The sequence below is a fragment of the Helicoverpa armigera genome, chromosome 1, assembly GCF_030705265.1.
Source record: "Helicoverpa armigera isolate CAAS_96S chromosome 1, ASM3070526v1, whole genome shotgun sequence".
In the NCBI taxonomy this organism is placed as follows: domain Eukaryota; kingdom Metazoa; phylum Arthropoda; class Insecta; order Lepidoptera; family Noctuidae; genus Helicoverpa; species Helicoverpa armigera.
Window position 1 is genome coordinate 5,293,264 of NC_087120.1, and position 24,508 is coordinate 5,317,771.

Sequence of the window (24,508 nt, forward strand, 5' to 3'; positions counted from 1 at the left end):
AGTGCTTACCAAACACATACTTACTTTTTTCCATTAGTACATGGACTATTATCCTACATATGTGACTAAAGTTAGTAATTGAATTATATATATTTATTTTAACTCAAATATGAGTTTTAACATTCTTTCTTGTTACTTTTCAGGATGAGAAAGAAATGATTCGAAACCTGTCATCTGCGATGGAAGGTCCGGAGTCCCTGGTGGAAGCGGATGAATACTTACAGCCTAAGTTCAAATCTGGGCCAAGCACTAACACGACGATATCCGTCATTGAGGTTCACCAGAACTCAATGAAACCGTCTGCTACGTGGCCCACCGGAGGCCCCGCCAACGAGTGTGGCACTCCTGATGGTGCCAGTAAATCGGAGACTTGGGACCATGAGCTCCTGAGGTACAATCAAGCCAACCCCTGCGGCGATGGCACCGAACTACGGCACTATTACAACAATGGCGTATGCGCCTCTGACAGCTCAAGTTCGAGATATTGCAGCGACCCCATGAAAGGACGCCCAGAAGGATGTGAAAATAATTTCGAAAGTAAAACGAAAGATGCTCAGGTCGGGAATCTGAAGTTGAATCTGCCGCTGGACGAGGACGATTATCTGATGCCCTCGCCGCAGCACACGCAAAACGCTTCAACCTACATGGATTTAATAGGAGAAGGTGGCGAGAATCAGGAGGGAATAAAGGATTTGCGGTTCAGTAGTTTTGTTGGCAAGCGATGTGTGGACAATCCGGAGTACTTGATGTCGGAGGAGAACGTGCTGCCACAGACGCTGGGCATCCCGACGGAGCCGGTGCCGATGGAGTCGCTGTGCATGAGCGAGAGCAGCTTCAGCGAGTCGACGCCGCGGCCCAGCACCAGCAAGTACCTGCCGCAGCGCTCGGTGGAGGAGGAGTCCATGTCGGACCACGAGTACTACAACGACCTGCAGCGCGAGCTGCAGCCGCTGCGCCGCAATGAGACCACGGTGTGAATCGCCACACTACCCCATCCCACTGATCTCGTCTTGTAATTGACTTTTTGTATGTTTACTTAATAGTGCCGCGAGCACGACCCGTGCCATTGATTCGATGGCTAGTGTTAGATCGTTGATACAATTTCTGATATGAATTTTATTGTAGTTATAAAAAAATCCAATTGTTAATTTTTTTACTTAAAATGTAAAGGTACTGTTATTTTTAATGTGTATATTATTATAATTTCTATAGTGTGCACGACTGATGCACTTTTAACAAAAATATAAGTTATTTATTAATTTAGTTTAAGGACGGCTATGTTTTAGGTTTTCGAGCGCTAATGTTATGTTAGTGCGTTTATTTTTATGTTAAAACTGTGATAATTAGTTTAATTTGAATATACAACCAGTGAGGAGTTGGTGTAGTAGAGTAAGATTCGCATGCATTGTCGACACGCGACGAATCATTTGCCATTGATGTCTAGTAGGTCTTTACTCTGTCGCAATTCGCTCATTCTTATCGTGAAAGTAGAACTATCAGCATTTATTTCCGATACATTCCCAAACTTTTTCAACAGCAAACATTAAAAGACATTTTTAACACTAGGTTTATCTCTGTGTATTCCTAGTTAAATATACATTACATATTAGGATATAATATTAAACATACATTTATTAAACTGTGCATGTGAAATGTACAATGCATATTAAAAGTCATATAATAGTAAAATTATTCCCAGATTTAGGATCTTTATTAATTAAATTGATGTTGTGTACAAAGCTCATTTACCATAAGTTATTTCATGTAATCTTGCCATTTTTTGAACGGTAGCTAGGCTTGTCAACATGTTTTCCCCCCTGAGTTTGTTACGTTGACAGCTTGAAATGCCAATGGCCGCTTCTAGAATCGTTTACCTCCAACTCTATGCCTGCTGTATGTACATAAAAATGTTCATACTACAGCGAGGCTTTATAAAAGACATTAATTTAAAAGGGCACTCCTTATTAGCACAAATTAAGCTCAAACTTCAAACTAATGCAAATTCTTATTACTTAGATTGTTTCATATAAGACCAAACTCCTTCGTTTGCCATGTAACATGTAAATAATAACGCTATTGTATATATTTTTATTATTTTACGTAATAATTTCCCTTTTAATGTTTGTATGTAGTAGTAACTACTCACATATGAAATACCATGTAATTATATATATATTTCGTTTTTTTTATCTTGAATGAAGTCTAAATTATTTTGTGCCATTTAAATGAAATAGTTATACAATACATTACTGTAGATGTTTTTTGCAATGTTTATTGATTATATGCAGGCATCGTTCTCATTGTAATTGTAGTGAATGATTTTATTTTGGACGTATGTGTGTAATCAATAGATGTCTACTAAGTAGTTGATCAAATGCATTTTATTATTCATGGCTATATATTGTTCGAGTTCAATGTATGTAGATATTAGTACCGTGACTTGCGGTGCAAATGTAGGTACCTGTACCTTGATAAATGAAATTTAAATAAGGTGTTTGTTTGATTTCTACACTCGAAGACCCATCCTATCAACCCATTCAGAAATCCCTATATAAGTATCAATAAATTACTTTCCTATAACTTGTAATTGCTTACCTACTGAGATCTATAAGTGGCTGACAGTTAGACTTATGCAGGCACATCAACCTTCCTCAATCTGTCAAATTGATTCAATTTGATCAACCTTATCACAATAGTAGGTGTTCGAATGGCAGACCCGGGTAGGTTTACCTGCTGGCTTCTTTATCTATCTCCTACCTATTTGTACAAGATCTATAGTTCCATATCGAAGAGATCTCGGTATTCTTTTTAGGGTTCCGTACCCAAAGGGTTAAACGGAACTAATGTTTTCGGTCCTCTATCCGTCCATCTGTCCGTCTGTCACCAGGCTGTATCTCATGAACCGTGATAGAGTTGAAATTTTCACAGATGATGTATTTCTGTTGCCGCTATAACAACAAATAGTGAAAACTAGAATAAAATAAATGTTTTGGGGGGCTCCCATACAACGGTACGGTTTTTTATTTTATACATTCAAACGAAATAACATTCAGGAACCAAGTTAAAGTTCTAATAAGAATCTCTAAATTGGAATGTCCTCCTGAATAAATAAATAATTTATTACTTCACTATATACAATTGGTTTTTACAATACTTTTGCTTAATTAAAACCAAGTTCTGCTCCCTAGTGGCCCAATTGACGGATTTGCAAGTCTTGGATGCATGACCATACTGGTGAAACTTAAAGCACCGAGTCACAAGAGTGAAATCTCGTACCGAATGCGAAATCCTAATTAGAAGGCGATTTAGAACCTGACTTAAGTTATCAAGTACAAGAAGACCAACAGATATAGATACATAATATGCAGTAAATTCAATTTTCTTTCCAATCAATGTTCCCCTAATTAGGGCAGTTAGGGCTCTATACTATCAAATACAAAAATTAGGGTGTAGACAGGGTAGCCCTTCCCTGACTACCTATATAAATATTTATTTTTGTATCGAGTGATAACTGTACCTATAGTGCTAGGAAGCTTATTGGAAACATACGGAAGAAGAACTGATTGAGCGTTCTTGAAATAAGTTCGTGGATAAGCCTAGAGCCGCAAGAGAAAAGGCTTGGTGCGGCCCATCCATGAATGGGTTACCAACTATGTCAGGACGTGACGCCTCATTGGTCTAGCTGACGCAAGCGCGGCTGCTGAGCACGAGGTCTCGGCTTCGATTCCCGGGCCGGGCCGAAATCGCTTCGAGGGTTTTGGAAACTTTCACAAATCATCCCGGAGCCTGGAGGTCGGTGATTGATACACTCGTGCATAGAGCACGTAAATGTCGGTCCCGCGAATGATCTCTCTCCGGTCGTGTCGGATTACAGTCCCTCGGCTATGAGAATGAAGGAATAGTGAGTGCATCTGTCTGCTCAAATGCTTGTGCACTGTAGGTAATATGCCCTGGGGCACGATTCTCCTAATTTTACTTAAAAACATTCGATTTACGTTCGACTGCGATCCAATCCCGACTCGATTACGATTGAAACGTAAGTGGCATTCCGCTATTTTTTCTTTGAAATAAACGTTTTTATCCTTTTCTGTCATTCAATAATGAATCATTTTCTCTGAAAATGACTAACTATTGCAATATGATTGTAGAGCAAACTACCGTATAGACCAAAATCATCAAAATAGCAGACCAATCGCAAACCAATCAAATGTCAATCGAATACGATTGGTCTTTTATTAGTAGCAGAATGCCCGATATGGTTAAAACTGCTATTACGATCATATGGCGATTCGATTTCTATTAGATTTTGACATTATTAACTTAGGAGAATCGGGCCCCTGCGTAGTTGGCCAATCTCCTGATATGAGAACAGCTGCCAAGGCTGATAATAATCGGCTAGTAGGAAATTATCATGTCATGACGAGTGTCGCCGTGTTTTCGAAGAAGATATAAAAGGTGAAATTGTGAGTCCCAGCTGTTTTTAAACGGTTTTTATTATTAAACGGTTTTATTTAGCTCACCCCGTTTGTTTTATTATTTATTCTTGGGTCAAATTTAGTAATTCAAATTTAAGTACCTTCCTGTTGTCAGATTGATCTGAAATTTGGCACACACCTTTAATTCCGATGACAATACAATATAGTAATATCAATAACATTGTAAATCCAAGATGGCCGCCGGTACAAAATGGCGGATTACATATTTTTTCCACAATCAATATGGGTATCAAATGAAAGGGCTAGTCAAGTAGAATACTGTCAGCAACCCCAGCGGGGCCCAACAGGGCCAAGGCCTGCCTGAGCTGCTGGATTGTCCGAAAGAGTTAGGTACCGTGGTCATGGTACATAAAAGGCCTACGACGAAACACAAAGGTTTTTAGTCAGTAAGAGTCTGGCACTCCCTCACCGCTGCCGACCCATATATAGAATGAAGAATATTCGGTAGGCATTTTCATTAAATACTAAAAACTAGAAAATAAAAAATCGGTAAAAAAAACTTTTAAGTTAAACGGTTTTATATCTTATGTGCACTGAAAACTAGAAAATAAAAAAATTGTTACTTACCTGTCAACCTACGTAGGTGGTCCCGGTCATATTAGACTAAAATAAAAACGTGGGGGCCTACGTTGTAAACAATTTTTAACAACAAACGAGAAGTCTGAGAACAGAAAATATGACAATCATTCTTACCAAGGGTTGGCCTGGTTAACGGGTTTGAGGAGGTCAGATAGACAGTCGCTCCATGTAGAACACTAGTACATACTTGGATGTCGAAGTCAGGAAGCCCCACGTTTTTATTTTAGTCTAATATGACCGGGACCACCTACGTAGGTTGACAGGTAAGTAACAATTTTTTTATTTTCTAGTTTTCAGTGCACATAAGATATAAAACCGTTTAACTTAAAAGTTTTTTTTACCGATTTTTAACAGTCATAACGAGAAGTCTGAGAACAGAAAATATGACAATCATTCTTACCAAGGGTTGGCCTGGTTAACGGGTTTGAGGAGGTCAGATAGACAGTCGCTCCATGTAGAACACTAGTACATACTTGGATGTCGAAGTCAGGAAGCAGTCCCATTGCAGTTGGGAAAAGGCCAGGCAGATGATGATATTCTTAAGGCCTAGATAATTTTCATATCATTGGATAGATTTGCTGGGCCGAAATAAATTACGTATAATTCAGGAGCCTGAACTGCACTTGCGCAATACAAGTGCCTGCATTGATCCTGTGACGCAATACCGTAGTGCCGCATTGGGAGAAGAAACTGCAAGAGGCATAGACGTTCCTACGTCGAACACGTACTCTTAAGTAGCAATGGAGGGGGACTTTCCGGATGAAGGTGAGTACCACATAAATACCTTCTTCATTCTTCATTCATTTTTTAGCAGTTCCATTTTCAAAATGATTGCCTTTGGTGAAAGTTCATCTTATTATCGAATCTCAAAGTTTGCTCTTTCTTAAATGTGACATATGTGTGTCTTTGTTTCTTGGGGTGGGGGTATAGCTTGTTGGATTTCCTTGTATTATATAGGTTTAAATACTCTGTGTCATATATTTAATTTAGTTATTTGAACAGGATATGGGTGGGGGGAAGTGGGTGTGGCCAGCGAGGGGGGGTTGGTCTGTACGTATTGATTTATTGCGCAGTGCGGAAACAATGCAGTGTAGCTATCATTAATTAGGATACCTAAATGATCGTCCTATTAAATTCACTTTAAAAATCGAAACCTTGGACCTGGTTTCAAATTTGGATTCGTCATTTGTTTCTAATGGCACTATCACACTTGACCATTAGCCTGTCGGGTTTACGATGGCCATTACCTACGCAAATACCTGGCGTTCGAAAAACAAGTGTAATTTCAATGTTAAAAATATCCCCTATTTTTTTCTTTATAGATCCGGACGAGCCAGCTGTGGCGCGGACATCGCTGTCACGGGCAGAGACGATGCAGCTCCAAATGACAGCCCCATTTGCTTCTAAGCCGTTGATGGACGCGAGCAGCCGTAAGGCTCTCGGCCACCTCGGCGCTTCGGGTCGCTCCGAAGCCTAACGAATACGTAAACGATAACATATTACCATGGTCGCAAACCCATGGATTTCAAGCTGTACTCACAGCACCCTTTTTGAAGGTTATTTCGATACTACACACATCATATAGTTGTGTAGGTCATGATTGGTCTTCGTTCTGTCACTATCCTTTCTGGTCTATATTGTAATAACTTACAATAAAGGTCGCCTTTGTGTGGTTGATTGTTTTATTTCACAAACCCTTGAACTTGCTGAGCTTGTCACACCTGATGATGAATCATAGATAAAATAATAAAAAGTAAGTATCTAATCAAGGAAATTAGGACTTCCAGTTTTCAAGACACTCAAATGAAGGTAAGCTTTACAATTTCAGTTCAGTCTGAACTAGGTTCAACCTGCTTTGGTAAGGTATTTATGGGTAAGTAATAAATCTAGACAAGTGGTTGATTAAAGTTGTTTGGGAAAGATATCAAGTCATTCAGATCAACTCCCAAACCTCTTTTTCCATTTATGTTGCGTCGGCTTCTAGTCTAACCTGTTATCTGAGTGTTTAACAAGGACGGACTGCCTATCTGACCTCCTCAACTCAATTACCCGGGCAACCCCCTTGGTTAGACTGGTGTCAGGCTTACTGGCTTCTGACTACCTGTAACGACTGCCAAGGATGTTCAATGACAGCCGGGTCTACCGGGCCGGCATACAGTTTAACGTGGTTTGATGTCCAAGATATCAAATAATTCAGAACTCAGTTTAAAAAATCTTTTTGTAGTTTTAAATGAGCATGAGATGTATAATAATCCATCATCATCACATCTGGACTAAAGTTAAAGAAAAAGGAAAAAAATTAACAAATATCTATATGCAATGTGCCCTGCCTGGGAAGAGCACCACCGCGTGGAATGGTATGCCGTCGCTTCCTTCTGCGAAACAGTCATGCTATAGAAATAGAAGGAGGCGGTGGAGAGATTGGAAATTCGCACCTCTCATCTTAGCCTGCATCTCATCTGGCTGCGGTGGATGTGAGTGGCTTAACGACCTATCATTTCTTTAAAGATGACAGGCCCATGTCACACGCTCCTCTGAATGAGTGGGGCACTGGGGTTTGCTGACTCTCTCTGGGGTTTTGGATTGTACGAAAGAGGTACTGGGTACATAAGGTATATCTGGTACATAAAGTGTTGAGAAGAAACAGAGGCGGGTTTTAGTGAGTAAGAGTCTGACAGTGTCATGTAGCCACCAAAACGTCATTTGATTTTAATGATTTCCCACCAAAAAGAGGACCTTTTATAATAATAAGCCTAAGATGGCACAAATGATATGTGTGCTTTCAACTTCAGCTACAGACTTGAACTTTCAAAATAAATGGAGTTGATCATCGTTTAGTCAACGTGACAACTTCATAGCTAAAAATCGGAAATATAACATTTCAGTTTTGTATCTGTGATTGTGTTTAAAATTGCCGCCTTATTCCAGATTTTTGTATCTGTTGTATATAAGGGCCGAAACACATAATCGTACATAACCTCAAGTACTCTAAAACTTGAAACTGTGGCAATAAATGATGGTAATAGACTTTTCACTCAAAAAAATCTTGGAACAACCTCAAAGAACAGAAGCTTATCAAAGATTTCGTACCGCAAAATCAAAACCAAAATTTTTTTTTAATCAAAATTCAATAAAAACTAATCTCTGATACATTCGTCTATATTTGACATGGTCCCGAACGCCTCGTTAGTTCTAGTAACTGATCACGCCTACCGTACTTTAATTGACCCCCAAGAAGGAGCCTGACCTACCTACCTTATGGCATCTCCGTTCATCTTTCCTTTGTCTGTGGGCACAAAATAATCTCAAAAGAAGACATTTCAAAAGTAATCAATTTACAGCCTAACGACAACCGGCCACGTTGTTTCTCGTAAGCTTCGCTTCGGTCTATCAGTACTTACAACAACCTAAATCTGTACAATCTAATAAAATTCAATTCAGACGAAAGAATACGGTAATATTAGTTCATCAGACTGGATGTCGCGATCCTGATGAATACATAATAGCGGTCTGTTTAACCCAAACAAGCAACAAGTAACTCGCTGTTGTAGGCTAGGCGCTATCTGAGCGATACCCGGCGATACTCGCGCGAGAGAGTACTCTCTTGTTAGCGAATTCTTCGGTAGTTAACAAGTACTTCTCTGGTCACTCAAGTCGCGGAACTACATTCAAAGTGCCTTGAGCTTGTTGGATCATGATCCCTATGCAATGTCATGGTTTGCTGCTATTTTATTGTAAATTATTTATTATCTTTTTTTATAGTAGGTATATCTACATGTAAATTAAATGAAATAGGTAGTCAATGGTCAATTTAATCGCGCTCCTTGTAGAGCACTGGTACTCAGCTACATCCGGTTAGACTGGAAGCCGACCCCAACATAGTTTGGGAAAAAGGCTCGGAGGAAGAAGGTCAATTTATTAGCGCATAAAGAGGAGAAGTCATCTCCCATACCTCTCCGTACTTATTAAGTGCTCGATCAAATTGTCGGCCGACAAACAGTGTGCAGCGTGCCGAAGTGTGTCCCCGCAGTGTGGCGCGCACCTTATAAAAGCCAAACCTATAAATCATTTCGTCTGTCGCGAGCCGATGTTGTGTACCTAACCTACGCGTACAGGTGAGTGCTAGATTTAAACTGCACTTGCGCAGACAAGGGCTGCCATCAATCAATAGGAATCGCGATTCGGCCCGGAAGCTGCAAGCTCGCCCGGCCACTGAGTCTCGAGCAGCCGACCTTGCTGTACGGGTTAACCTCTGCTGACGATCTACTCACCAAGTAAGTACCTCACTTAGAGCCTTGCATCTAAATGACAATTAGTGACACTATAGCACGCAATACTGATTTTTGCAACATTTTTTGAGCGATTTGCCCCAAATAATAGATAGCCTAATTAGGATTTTTAATGCTCGGATTTGATCCAATTAATCCACATGACCTGGCTCGGCGCCCTTGCCCTGCATTGCCCTGCACTGAGCTGCTTGTGCGACTTGTAGTAACTTAGCGGTAATATTGTTTCCAGTTGCGATGACTACTCCGAGGGAGGCTGGGACGCGGCTGGTCATCGTCACCGACTCGCCGTACAAGGACATGCAGAACATGCAGCAACCGACGGATGTGACGATGTGGTGCATCTGTGAGGTGTGCGGCCTCCGCATTCACCCCATACATGGCTACCACACCACCTCCAGCGGTTCTGCCCCTGCCAACTAAATGCGCTGCATTTGGCTCAGAGCGATTATTATATTAATTTCGTCTTAGTCTCTCTCTAACCCTTAGATTGTCCTAATATAAAGAATTATTGTATCAACCTACCTTAGAGAACCACTTTCTATTAAACCCTTTTTAGTTTGAGGCGTTGTTTTATTTAATAACCTGAATTGAAAAAGTTCTAGGTACCTACGTATGTAGGTCATGCAACCGTAAGTCATAAATATCATGTCGAAAAACGATATCTATATTCAGTAATTTCTTTGTTCGATAGTGATGAGTTTAGTTCTAGAGCTGATAGGTATGTAGGGAGCCTGAGACTGCCAGCCTTCCATTGTGTAAATATGAAATGGATGATTAATTTTATGTAGTTAGGTAAACAGTTACTTATCTACATCCTTCTTACACCGAGTGGGATTGGGATACATTGATAACAAAGAAGTTTGTTCAACAGTGGCTTTTAGAAATAGATAGGTAAAAGTCGTATAACCAAATAGAACTCAGGGGCCCGATTCTCCTAAGATAGTAATGTCAAAATTGAATAGACATTGAATCGCAGTAGCAGTTTTAACCTTAGCGGGTGTTCTGCTACTAATATATGACCAATCGTATTCCAACGGCATTCGATTGGTTTGCGATTGGTCTGCTATTTTGGTGATTTTGGTCTATACGGTTTGCTCTACAATCATATTGCAATCGTAAATCATTTGCAGACAAAGTGATTCATTATTAAATGACAGAAAAGGATAAAAACGTTTATTTCAAAGAAAAAAAATAGCGGAATGCCACATACGCTTCAATCGTAATTGAGTCGTGATTATATCTCAGTCGAATGTGAATCTTATGTCGCTTAAGTAAAATTAGAAGAATCGGGCCCCAGTAGTCCGTCTGAATAGACGCTTAACTAACAGGTAAATACTAATCAGTCTTGATAGAACTTAATACAAAAATCAATCTAACAAAGAAATAAAGTACTGGCTGAAATCGTTCCATTAGTTATGTAATCAATTTATACGAGACATCTTTAAGTACTAATATTATAAATGCGAAAGTAACTGTCTGTCTGTAACGCTTTCACGTCTAAACCACAGAACTGATTTTAATAAAATTTGGTACACAGATAGAGTTAACCTTAAGAAAGAACAGGATAGTTTTTATCCCGGACTTTTGAAGAGTTCTCTTGGAAACGCGATATAACTGAACTTGATGCGGGCGAAGCCGCGAGCGGAAACTAGTGAAACATAAAATTAAGGTAAAAAGAACTTAAAAAACAAGCTTCTAGCAAAGAACTGCCACTGGAACAGTTCAGCAGGCGGAAAATCGGTGTCCTTTTGGGGTGGCATTATGATTGGAGTTGGAACGCCTTTGATTACGTATCGGGGCTTCATGACAGGAGATATGTACAAAGCAGTTGACGCTATTGATGATATCGTCAGACCATTCCGAGTAAACCATTGGGCACCAATTTGTACTGGTCGATGATAATGCGCCCGCACATCGAGCTCAACGAGTCAATGCTGCTCTTCAAGAATACGATATCACACGATTAGACTGGCCTGCCGGCTCGCCCGACTTAAACCCAGTAGAGCACGCGTGGGATGCTTTAAACGAGCAGTATGGAACCGTGAACCACGTCCCCGGACAGTTCCAGAGCTCAGGGAAGGCGCTATTGAAGAATGGGATAGGTTACTCCAGGAAATGCTGGATAACTTGATGCTCAGCATACCCAGGAGGATCTTCGCATGTGTTCGAGCCAGGGGAGGAGTTATTTTATATTGAATTTACACCTTTTAATAGAAACAGTATTTTTCTTTCTGGACGGTCCTCGCTGGAGAAGTTGCTGGCGTTACTGCAATCTCCGTTGAAGTCCCCGTTGAAACCCCGTGACCCTTAATATGATTGGAAAAGACAAACTTACCGGGGAAAAAGGGGAAGTGGACGGGAAAGGAATCAGCCGACAACGGGGCACTCGATGCCGGCCGGCCAGCGGGAAACTTCCTCCGCACTTGCTTCGTAATGTCTTTCCACGAGTATGGGGGATACAGGCACTAACGGTCAGCACTTCTAGCAAGGTTTCTTCATGTTTTTTTTAATTGGTTTTGATCGCGCCACGAACCGCGGACGAAACCAATATTTTGACTTTTCCAAAGTGAAGAAAAACAAAAGCAAAATATCAAAACATCATGGCAGGAAAAATAAAAAAGAAAGAAATGAAGAGATGACCAAGAAGTCTGAACACTTTCTATGTTTCTATCACAATTACGTTATGATTAATGGCTCAATTTTTTAAAATAAACAATAAAAAATAGTATTATATTTTAATTTCAAACAGGGTATACCTATTCCTATTTAAAGAAACCATACAACATAGACTTTTCTTGATACAGTTAAAAAGAATTATAGGAGCCTATATGCTATAGATCGCAAACTTTATTTGATGTGTGTTCATTGCTTGTAATATTAGTAGGTACGCAGTAGTTTATATTTTATGGAACAAATATACAAAAAACGTTTCCTCTTCATAAAATTATTATTTATTTACTATAGGTACAATGCACTTGGAGAGGCCTATGTCCAGCAGTGGACTGCGATAGGCTGATGATGATGATGATGATGAGGTACCTACAGTACAGGAACAAGATTGTGCTAATTTTACTTAAGCGATATACGAGTCATCGATTCAATCACGACTCAATTACGCTTGAAGCGTATATGGCATTTCGCAATTTTTCTTTTAATAATAATAATCAATTTTTATTCAGATAATACAATCCATTTTGTTAGTAAACACACCAATCAAAAATTTCTATATATTCATGTCATGGCAATACACAAAATACAATTAATAAAATAATAAAAAACGACCCACACAACTCAATCTACTTCTGGGGCCCGATTCTGCTAAGTTAATAATAATGTCGTATTCTTTGCACAGACATAACCAAGTGGCCAAGATCATCCACCAGCAGCTTGCTCTGCAATACAACCTTGTAGACCTTGAGGTACCGTACTACAAGTATGCGCCCGACCCAGTTCTCGAAAAGGACCATATCACGTTGTACTGGGATCGATCTATCATCACTGACAGGACTATTGTAGCCAATAAGCCTGATATTGTGGTGATAGATCGATTAGCGCGCCGCGCGATGATAGTCGATGTCGCCGTTCCGCATGACGAGAACCTTGTGAAAGCTGAGAAAGAGAAACAAATAAAGTATCTCGACTTAGCGCACGAGGTTGTCGCCATGTGGAGTGTCGACACGGCTGTTGTTGTGCCGATTGTCGTTACGGCCAAGGGTTTAATAGCCAAGAGCCTCGACGAACACCTCAGGAGGCTCTCGTTGGGCGGTATAGACCAAAATCACCAAAATGGCAGGCCAATCGCAAACTAATCGAAGGTCATTGGTATACGATTGGTCTTATATTAGTAGCAGACAGAATGCCCGCTAAGGTTAAAACTGCTATTGCGATTCCCTCATGACACAGGCTGTAGCTTAGTTTGAGGGTCATTGGCAAACTTTATTGTAATTGTTTTTTGATGAATAAATAATTTTGAATTTTTTGATTCAATTTCTATTCAATTTTGACATTATAAACTAAGGAGAATCGGGCCCCAGTAACGCAGTTGCTACAATGCCGTCTAACAGGTTTCTTTAAACTATTTTTCTTAAATCTTAGGAACAAAACCTCCCAGTCCATGCTTTCTTAAGGCGATGATCCCCAGACTGTCAGTATAACGACATTCATTGTGCAAAGACCCTCATGTTTAATATCGAACATTCCGCAATGTTTTTTAAGATATATGGATGAGTTTTAGCGACCGAAGATTTCTTATTTTTGTCTAGGGAGCTCGTATTAAGGATTTTAACTCAAAAATCTGAATTCGAAAAGACATTCCAGTTGTATGAGGCCGCCCTCAGTAAAAGTTGGTATTCACTTCAGATTCATTCGCATCCTTCTATATAATCTATGGTCTTAGTTCGATTTCGTTCATTCGTTCTTGTTCTTCCGCCGTCAAAAACTGAAGTTGCGTCAACAACTCACGCTCGCTTGACGTGAACCGACGTTTGCAAGTTCGCTGCGACTAGAATTGTTTACAAAAATAAAGTTTGCTTAAAACATCAATTATTTTAACTTTCGAAGTGTAACTAGTTTATAGCTGGTGAGTCGGCGGTGCTGAAAATTTTTATTCGAGGACACCCGATGGACTAAAGCCGCGGTAAGTTTTTTGTAAAAATTCGAACAGATGGTGAAAACGATTGTTGTTAGCATTGCACAATAAATTGCACTTTGTTTTCTAGTACTTGTTGATGTTTATTGGTCTTTAAAATAATACGAGGGTGAATTTGGACCTTGAGTTGGAGAAATGCTATAAGTACCTACTCATCTTTGACATTACCAAATTCGTATGGTTATGATTTCGTGTGTGAAATAGTTCGTGAGTAGCAAGTTCATAATGAAAACAAGCCATAGATGACAAATGTTTGTGCACCCTACCCACATGTTAAAAAAAATCCTTTACATTACCTTGTAGTTTAATTAAGTTTGTCTTTTATGGATGTTATAAAGAGTTAAAACAGTCTAATAGTTACCAAAACACAACAGGACCACTGAATCGGTACATATTATTAATTGTTATATTTGATTTATTTTAAGCTGCCTGTGAAGATTGTATTTGTTTGGATTGCGAATTATTTATATGCTAGCTGCTTGCACTTCAATTTTATTAACTAACAAAATGCTTGCGTAAGGTAAGGTAAAACTGGCATAAAACTTGAGAGAACTGAACCAAATTTCATCTCTGTTATATTTTCTTATTGAATGCTATGGCTAGCGACTGACTTCCAAATCTTAAGCTAAATGCTATTCCAGTAGTAATAGGTCATGTAGGTAATCAGAAAATACAATTTATAATACTAATATTTTACTGTAAAAGTTTGTTAGGATATACATGTATCCGTGTACCTAAGGTTATTATTCTTTAACATAATAAAATGCTGTGCTGTATACCATGTGTGGGAAATAGTTCCCGAGGGATTAGGGTGACATGGGATGAATGCTAGCGATTACATAATCTTATATTAAAAAGTTAATCGCTGTTTGTTAGTCTCACAAAAACTCGAGAGTGGCTGGATCAAACGGCACGATACATTGCTGGCCTCCGCTGTCATTGTTTAACAAAGACAGTCATTTCAGGCATTCAGAAAGTCTGACAACTAGTCTGGGTTGTGGATAGGGCTGCCATCTCGAATTTCGCCAAACCTGGACAAACATAAAAAAAACCCAGTCATTTGACGTAAATCACATTTTTTCCCTGAAATAGTACGATGTTTTTTAAACAAAATATTACCTAATTTGTAATCCATTTACTATTAACATATACTTAAATTCAATAAGATGCTTCCTTACATTAAAAGTGTCTGGACACTTCTTGAAACCCCGCCCGGACTGCCCCCGGGCGGCCTCCAAACAAGGACAAATCCGGGGAAACCCAGACGGATGGCAGCCCTAGTTGTGGAGGTCAGATAGGCAGTCACCCCATGTAAGATACAGGCTCAGAACGGCATCCAGATAGACTGGAAGCAGTCTCCAATATAGTTGGTAAAAGGCTGGGCGGATAATGATCATCACACTATATTGAAGCTAGCAATTAACATAGGAACTGTGCCTTCAGCGAATTCACACTGCTGCTACAATAAATTGCAATTGTTCTGCATTAAATAAGATAGTAAAAATAATGAGCAATCATCAGCTTTTCAACAAATGTTTCATTAAATGTAGTTTTAAATATCTAACACGGTTTGGCATTGGTACATAATGAAACATTATTGATTTATTGAACTTCATTGAGCCAAAAATACATGATATTGCATCCTCATCCCCCCAGTAATGACGAGGTGGCATTAATAATTTAAGACTTCAATGAGAAAGGAGAATGGGCATTCCTGGGCTGTCAGCGGCCAGTCCTGAAATTGGTTTCAAATGATAGCTCTTGTAATTAGGAATAACCTTAACTATGGGCAAGATCCCGTAGGACATTTGGAAAAATAGATTGAATAGTAACATTCATCATCATCAGAATTGTATGAGCTCAATATTTCGCAGGTTTTGATGTTTACTTTAATCTGAGCTTTTGATAGCCTTTAAACCTCTGTTCAGATACTAACCGTTATTCAATCAAACCTGATGATTTGTTTTATGAAAGATATTTTTTTTGTTTTGAACTTCATTAAATCATGTAAGAAAATTCATGCTTATAAAATCCCACGTGTGTTTGCACATCTTCGATACTTGTTATAAGTAGTTAGAAGCCAAATAAGGCATACCCGGTAGTAACTGGTTTGTGTTACACTAAATGCCAGAAAAGTGCATAAGTTCAGATACAAAAATGCATGCACCACAGATGAGAGCTTCAAAACAGTTTGGTCATACTACATCCGCTAGAACTAAATAGAAAGCCCATTGTCCTTTTCTTGTTCTACTTTATAGACAACCACTTAAGGCTGGTCAACAGACAAATAAAAAATAATAGTGAATCAACAGAACAGAAATGAAAAAGTAACAATCTGGTTCACTATTTCAATTAAAGGAATTTATTCAGAACGAAAGGAAAAGGAATCGGAAGGGAAGGTTGTTTTATTTGTGGTTGTTAAGTGCAACGGCAACATTAAACAAAGAGAAATATTTAAGTGAACAGATTGTACAAGAGGGTATCTAGAATTTTCATTGATCTAAAAAAATGAACGCTTCGCGTCGCTACACTGCAATTATTCAGACAGTCAATCTTAAAGTTCGAATATAATTATTTCTTTTATTTTAATGAAATTTTACAGCTTAATAACAAAATTAAATAAAATGCATAACATAAGGGTCGGTTCATATCTGACGGAAAATGCGTCGAGCGTATCGTAAATTTATGATCGACGCACTAACGCATCATCGGTTAGGTGAGAATGATTGAATGTTTTATAGTATATTTGTCTGTTTTGGCGTTACGCGACCGAAAATACGCGACGTATGTTCCGTCAGATATGAACCTACCCTGAATCCATTGATAACCACTTCTCGGCAATTATTCGAATTCTTACTTATTTTTTGAATTGGTTTTAATTGGTCTGTTTAATTGGTATGTATGTCACTGTTTGTTCTTATTACTTTTTATGTTAACTTTTACACATTATTAATGAGCGTCGTGTGTTGGGTCGAATGGTTCAACACAGATCGATGCATCGTTTGTATTAGTCCGAACAAGGCCGATTACTGTAAATGATGCATTTCATCCAATTCCGTTTCATCAATATTCATCTAGGTTAAGACAGCATAGGCCTTCAAGTACCTTATTGAGGAGGAATCACTCGGAAGTCTTACTTAGAAGACACTTCCATATTATTGAAACTAAGCTAATTAGATTAGCACTTTTTCACGTCCAGATTACAAAATCACAGCACCCCAAAATGCCTCGCTTTCACCACTATACCTACGCGCTACATTCTGCGTTGCGAAAAACTTGAGGCGCTTATACGAGCTTTTTAGGACGTATTCGCTCGGACCGGTCATAACAGCTCGTAAGCCCAACAACGCTTATGCAAAAATATCGCGTACACGCCCATACATAACGGCTCGAACGTCTTCGATCAAACTTGCATCCTCCCCGTACACTCGATAGGATTATTTCTATATCTTGCTACAAAGGTATCCTGATTACAGGTCATGGGGACTTGCTGTAGCAAGGAGATGCCGCGGACGGAGGCGTATGCACCGTCAACGGGGCCCGGCTCGTCCACCGCTCGGGCATCGGAGCCCCGTGTTTCTGTGACCAAGGTGGAGCCCAGGATCGTCGATGAACTGGTTCTAGAGCTGCTGTCGTTGATAGGGACGTTTGTTGACAAGTAAGTGCTCCAAGGCTGCGTTCAAACCAAACTGACTGTCAGCCGCCGAATGTCAGCGTCTATGCATATTACTCATATCGTCGGTTACATGTGAACGAAAAAGTGTATATGTATGTATGGAAATACAATAAACTGCGTAACGTTCGGTCACATTCGGTGGCAAACAATCAGTTTGGTTTCGACAAAACCTAATTCTTATCTAATAATAACAAGTAATTTTCAGTCTGTAATGATACTAGCTTAAACCGGTTAAAATACTGGCTGTTCGTCGCGGTTTCATCCGAGTCCCGAGGCAACTAATTCCTGTACCTTATCACTTGAGAATACCAACCGCCGATTGTCAACACAACTGCTTGCCGAGTACCAGAAGAGCATAATTTACTTGATTTTTCTATCGTATTATTTGACTGTGTTTAATTTACCATTCTACTTTTATGTAAAAAAGTTTTTATTTTATGCGTTTCAGTTTTTATGTCTAAATATTTTTAATACATTACGCCCAAACACAAGGCAGCTGCTAACAACCGTTAAGGATTTCCCTAAACTGCACTTTGTCTTAATTGTCACGTCTGATGTAGTAGTTATGACATATTTCGGTGAAGATATCTCGTCAATAGGAATGAAATGAGCCCAAATACTTGTAGTGCAGTCATTGAAGCATTATTGCTACGATTTTTTTTACTGTGAACCGATTTGCATGAAATTTTGGAATTAGGTTCATCTTACCCTTAACTTCAAAAGTGAATATGATTTGAACTCCGCCACCCCCCCTGGGGGTGGCTGCCACCCCTTCTTTGGGGTGAATATTTTTTTTGCAAAATAACCTCGGATATCGATAGAAGACCTAATTTTAAGCTAAAGTTGTCTTTAAAGTTTAAAAAAAAATCCAATACTTTTCAAGTTATTGGCAATTGAAAATTCGCAATTTTTTCACGTTTTTCATCGGTTTTTTGCAAATATCTCCAAAAATATAGGTTTTATCGAAAATTTATACAGAACAAAATTGTAGCAGGTAAAACAACGAACAATTTGTTTTTTTATAAAAGGTCCTAGGTGCAATATTAAGCTAGATATTAAAGATCAAAGCCGTTTTTTATTTTGTCTGAAATTTAATCGTTGTGGTCAATGCCATGTAGCGGCGAGTAGATGCATTTTATACATTCTAATACAAATGGGTTTTGTAGTGCTTGAAATAAGCTTTAAGATGAGCACTATTAAAAGTCTTTTGCACGTAAAATAAGTGAGCTGTTTTGCAAATAAGGGGAGCATCTTATATTTTTTCTTTTAAATCAATGGGTTTCATAAGTGCCATTTCCACCAAAATTAAAATTAATCGTATTCCGCCTAGGATTAACTTTATTATGAAGAGTTTGATAGATAGTATCAGTTTGGCTGCTTCAGGACAGATATTTTTCAAAAAAGTCACGATTAACGAAAAGAACAAAATTTCAAATTAAAGAAAACCCCACTTGTTTTTCATAATATCTCAAAAATTACGACAGATACGTATAAAAGTGTACTGATAAAAAGTTAGGAATTTTTCTGACAAACAATTTGGTTTATTTGTTTTTTCTGTCGAACAAAAATTGACGGAGATATGATTGTTTAAAGAGCGCGTGGCAGCGCAATCACAGCCTCTCTTAAGCTCTTTAACCCTTCACCGTTTTAGAAAAAAGTTATTTACTATATATTGCAATGATGGATGTTGTAGCTCTCTTAATTACTTTTACAGTGGTTTTTTATAAATTGTGATAGCATGAAAATTGAAGGAGTTACGGTCCAAAAACTTGTCATATTTTTTTTTACTTAGTAACTGAAAACTTCGGAGTGTCAATATTTGGAGCAATGTGAAAGTAGGCAGTATAATAAAGAGTCACAACTATTGTAATGTGTATATATGTCACCGGAAAATAATAAAACTGGTGAATTGATCAACTTACTAAAATAATACATGGCATAAACTACGTCGATTAAATTTCAGACAAAATAAAAAACGGCTTTGATCTTTAATATCTAGCTTAATATTGCACTTAGGACCTTTTATAAAAAAACAAATTGTTCGTTGTTTTACCTGCTACAATTTTGTTCTTTATAAATTTTCGATAAACCCTATATTTTTGGAGATATTTGCAAAAAACCGATGAAAAACGTGAAAAAATTGCGAATTTTCAATTGCCAATAACTTGAAAAGTATTGGATTTTTTTTTAAGCTTTAAAGACAACTTTAGCTTAAAATTAAGTCTTCTATCGATATCCGAGGTTATTTTGCAAAAAAAATATTCACCCCAAAGAAGGGGTGTCAACCACCCCCAGGGGGGGTGGCGGAGTTCAAATCATATTCACTTTTGAAGTTAAGGGTAAGATGAACCTAATTCCAAAATTTCATGCAAATCGGTGCACAGTAAAAAAATTCGGAGGTTAGACCGTATTTTTCGCTTCAATGACTGCACTATTGGTAGTTGCTATATTCCGATGCGGAGTTCCCTTGCTTGTCAGTCTTTAGGCAAGACCTAGACCAAGACCTACCCGGTATATATCCGATATACACACGAATACCGAGTTTTCACTTCTTCTTCGAGAAATCGAGTAGCAAACACAAATAAATAAAAAATATAGGCTAATAAGTATAGTAATAAGCTATAAGTAACCAACCCGCATTGAGCAAACGTGGTGATTTATGCTCAATCCATCTCCGTGTGAGAGGAGGCCGCAGCCCAGCAGTGGGACGATAAAAAGGCTGTAACAGTACTTGAGATACTCCTTTTAAAATCAAAGTCATAAAACGTTTGTAGGATTTTTTTTTAAACTACAAAAGGACAGCACTTTTAATAACCACTTTAAAATAGTACTTTTAATAAGAATGTTCTTAATTTTGATTTTAAATGAACTGTCCGTTCTAACAGATGAACTGGGATTCTATTATAAATGCGTATACAAAGGCCCACAAATGAAACGTGCATTTTATGTAACCGATAGTTTCATGTGGTTAATTTATCTTTGATTCTGGAGTTGAAATTGTGTGTCACTATTTTCATTAAATAAGTACATGTTTTGCCTCACAAATATTTAATTGGCATAAATGTATCATGTAGTCAGAATACCAATATCCTTAAAGCTTTCCCTTAGGTAGACTAGAACCAAGTTTCTATAAAGCATTTTTTTTAAGTTGGTTAAAAACTTCTATAATACAATACAAACCTTTTCGTCGAAGAGCTCGTGGCTAAGTCAAAGCCGCGCGTCAAAGTTAAGCAACGCTTAGCGCGGTCGGTCCTTAGATGGGTGACCATCTATTCGATCCCGGTCGTCATTTGAATATGTTTAGCAGTCGTTACGGGTAGTCGAAGCAAGGAAGTCTGACCAGTCTTACCAAGAGTCTAACTGGGTGTAGGAGTCAATACACTAGTAACATATTTCTGTGTAAAAACCTCGTCAATATAAATGTAAAAGCACAAACACACGGTACCTTTGTCAACGTTACACCGTAGAAAACATGTTGCTCCATTTACTCCTTTCTAGTAAAAACGGAGTTTAACAAAGATGTATTACGATAGAAGCTAGTCTCTATATGACATTATTAAATGCCAGAAATGCATCCGATGAGGCCGAAGTCCGCGGGGACGGTATAGATAGGGTAACAAAAATACAAGTTTGCACTACCGTTCGTGTATCCTTTTATCATAATGACTAAGTATCCAAAAGTAATCAACTTTCCAAATCTTATACATCAACAGCCGTATTACGGCCATTATCAATATTCTATTCATTTCATTTCAATTTGCACACTAGCGATAAAATTTTGACATTAGCCCCATAAAGGTAACGTCAAATTCCTATCTTTAGAAAGCAGAAAAACGGATAAGTTATAGAAATCGTCCATTATTTGGTTACAGTGTAGACATGCCATTATTCAGAGTTGAAGTCGCTGAAATACGCTGACCGTTCTATGGAGCGTGATCTAAGTAAATACATAATTGCTGATTCTGCTGGATATACAAAGTGTGTCAAACCTAATCACGTTAAATTAAGTACTGTGAGATACTGGCTTACGTACATTGATAAACACGAATCGAAAAAATAGAAATGCGCAAAAATAGAAGTAAAAAAATCGGTTTTCTAACAAAGTAAATAGAATAAAAATGTGCGCGAAGAGGAACACCAATTATGAGTCAATAATTGCAAATAATGGTAGTTTCACAAAACATTCCGCACCCTATACTGTATCTCTGCTTTACACGATGTTGTAAATTATGAAACTTTTTTTCTTTAACGACGTCAAAAATCATCAAATGATCCCTCACGCTGTGGGTTAGCAGCGGTGAGGGAGAGTCAGACTCTTACTGACTAAAACCGTCATGTTCCGTCGTAGGCCTTTTATGTACCAGGGCTGCGGTAACTCTTTCGAACAATGCCGCAGCCACCGAATGGACTCGGTTAAAATTTTACAATTAATAATAAATAAATCGTTCATGAACTTAATTTTTATATAATTTCACAATAATGTTCTTAGTTCACAAGTGCTGATATAAGTATAATTTGCCTGAACTAGGTAAAACCTGTGCTTCAGGTGTAAAAGTGCTTACACATGTTTATAGAAGTAAAATTAACAATCAGCTATAGTAACTAAATACTAGGTCACTGTGACATATAGTGTAATAAATAATAATTATTATAATGCTTCTAAGCTATTTTTATTTAATTACAAGTAGCAAATCTTCGGTCTGATTATATGACAAGACTTGCAAAATTATGAAAATACTTTTTACAGCTAAAATAATTGCGATAAAAATATTGACTAGGTACTTTATTACTTAGAAAGTATAGAAATCTCTTTGGTACAAGAATTGGTGGAGGTGCAAACTATATCGTTCCCTCTTTTTTGTTATCAATGTCGCTTGTAAGTAATAGATCGAGAGCCAGCGACTGCCAAAGCTACCTTATTTTATAAAGGCTGAAACTTTGTGTGTGCATCTACCTTACAATGGGTAAGGTAGCGTGCTGTGTAAGCGTAGCATGCTGCAGGCATAATTCGTAACAGAATGCCATGAAGTATGTGTGGTAGGATTTAATGTCATTAGGTTTGACTCACCTGATATACCTATTAAACATACATAATGCCAATATCTGCCAAACTCCCTTAGAACTTCCAATGAGTGAAAAGACTGGTGCTTTTTTACCTCATCCCGAGCGGTGCTCTGTTCAAGAAAATTACCCTGGTTGCACCTTTAATTGGCGTATGGCAAATGTATATGCACTTAATTCCTTCTGACCTCTATGGCATGCAGACAAAAACTCGAAAATCTGTGATCATGAGTTCTGTTTACTAAACTTCTTTATTAAAAACCCCTGGATTATTAAAAGTGTAGATAATTGCAATCAAATTGGATATCCAGTTAACTTACTAAAGAATTTTGTGGTGCAAAAAGGACTCGAATTCTAAATCAAAACTGTCATTTAAACCAACAAAGCCCCACTGTAACAACGTGTAACTTATGTTGGGCAAAGTATCTTTATCGAAACATTTACCTCCCTACTCGATGTTCAACTTTAACGGTAAACATTTATAAACTGATACCGTATCATGAACTTTAAACTACACACAGTTCACTACCAACTTTCGCCATGAATTAAACACAACGTTAACTACGTAAACTACCTCTTCCTCGTTAATTTTATTAATTTCAAAATATCCATATATCAGTTATCCTATCCTAGTCATCAGATAATTAGATTTCAGTATATTTTCTATCGATTAAACTAATTACGTAATAAAAGCAAAAAAAGTTAATTAAATCCCTTTTGCTTAGATGCAGTAATTCTCGACCTCATAATCTGCTTTTACAGTGACACGAGTATATGTAGATTCAGGGTCAGCTATCGACGTATGGTTATTAATTAATTAGAGAGCTGGCGACTGCAGATTGTATCTGTTTTACATATAATGTGTATGTGTGTATGCAGTGGGTGGTGGTCGTGGTTGGACAGTGGGATGGGGGCGCTTCCCTTTGTGCTAAAGCTTTTAGCTCAGCTTTTAACTATAGAGGTCCTATTTCAGATTTGACAGAATTTATTAGCTGCTGGCTGGGAACAAAAGAGTAATAAGAAGCCATTTTTAAACGCTTATATTATTTCAAATTAAGGGTGCGTCTAGACGGTGCATGTAGCACGATGTAGCGGAGCAAGTTAATATGCGCAAGTGACAAAAGCACGCGAATGGGTATTTTGCTTTGGTACATGCGCGAGTCGCTGGACCCTCACGTTTTTTAAATGCATGTTATCGGCGCATGTGCCTCAACATGCGCAAGCTACTTCCACCGTGTAGATCACCCTAATATTACTTGACTACAGTCAAAAGATTTTGAAGCTAATTAACAGTCAGACTATTTGCAATTCGAAACATATGTGAAATTGCATTCTGTAATGGAGTTTTCTTTTAGAGGATTTATACATTTCCCTTACTCCATTTTCCTGGAACTATTTGATTAAAATCTGTGAAGCAGCCGCCGTGTAGAGCTTTTCAGAAATCTGTTAGCTGCTGTAATATAATTTTCTACTGCGAACCGGATCTCTCGGTATTTGCAATAAGCGCAGCGTCTGTAAAGGGATATTTTCGAGAAACATAATATATATTTCACGAGAAAGGCACTGACGTTGGTTTTCATTTGCTAGTAATCTTGTTTGTTTGTGAAGAACTCGAGGCTATGTAACAACCGCACGTGTCGATCGATCACAAGGTTAAGCAAAGTTTAGCTCGGTTGGTCTGTGGATGGGTGTTCCTACATGTTTAGGAAGGCAAGGAAAATTGGTGAGACCCGGTTGTCATCTGAACTTCTTTGGCACT

At 38.2% G+C, this 24,508-nt stretch overlaps 2 protein-coding genes and 2 long non-coding RNA genes across 10 annotated transcripts in view; all 4 read left to right on the plus strand.

Annotated features, from left to right (window-relative positions):
* Window positions 1-2,490, plus strand: part of LOC110375773 (epidermal growth factor receptor) — a 108,469-nt gene extending 105,979 nt beyond the window's left edge. For all 3 annotated transcript variants that reach the window (XM_021334021.3, XM_021334022.3, XM_021334020.3), the window contains one exon: window positions 144-2,490. In XM_021334021.3, coding sequence (XP_021189696.3) covers window positions 144-977 — 834 coding nt within the window. In that variant the 3' untranslated portion in view covers window positions 978-2,490. The remainder of the gene's footprint in view (window positions 1-143) is intronic.
* A 3,210-nt stretch (window positions 2,491-5,700) lies between these two features.
* Window positions 5,701-6,747, plus strand: LOC110375758 (uncharacterized). Its single transcript, XR_002429499.3, has 2 exons — window positions 5,701-5,840; window positions 6,398-6,747. It is a non-coding gene; the product is annotated as an uncharacterized LOC110375758 (long non-coding RNA).
* A 2,343-nt stretch (window positions 6,748-9,090) lies between these two features.
* Window positions 9,091-9,925, plus strand: LOC110375761 (uncharacterized). Its single transcript, XR_002429501.3, has 2 exons — window positions 9,091-9,349; window positions 9,594-9,925. It is a non-coding gene; the product is annotated as an uncharacterized LOC110375761 (long non-coding RNA).
* A 3,881-nt stretch (window positions 9,926-13,806) lies between these two features.
* Window positions 13,807-24,508, plus strand: part of LOC110375734 (RING finger and SPRY domain-containing protein 1) — a 31,183-nt gene continuing 20,481 nt past the window's right edge. For all 5 annotated transcript variants that reach the window (XR_007510362.2, XM_049835719.2, XM_049835725.2 and 2 more), the window contains exons 1-2: window positions 13,807-14,000; window positions 17,489-17,670. Coding sequence is in view for 4 of the 5 variants with exons in the window: in XM_049835719.2 (XP_049691676.1) it covers window positions 17,492-17,670 (179 nt within the window). In the remaining variant the exon portion in view is untranslated. The remainder of the gene's footprint in view (window positions 14,001-17,488; window positions 17,671-24,508) is intronic.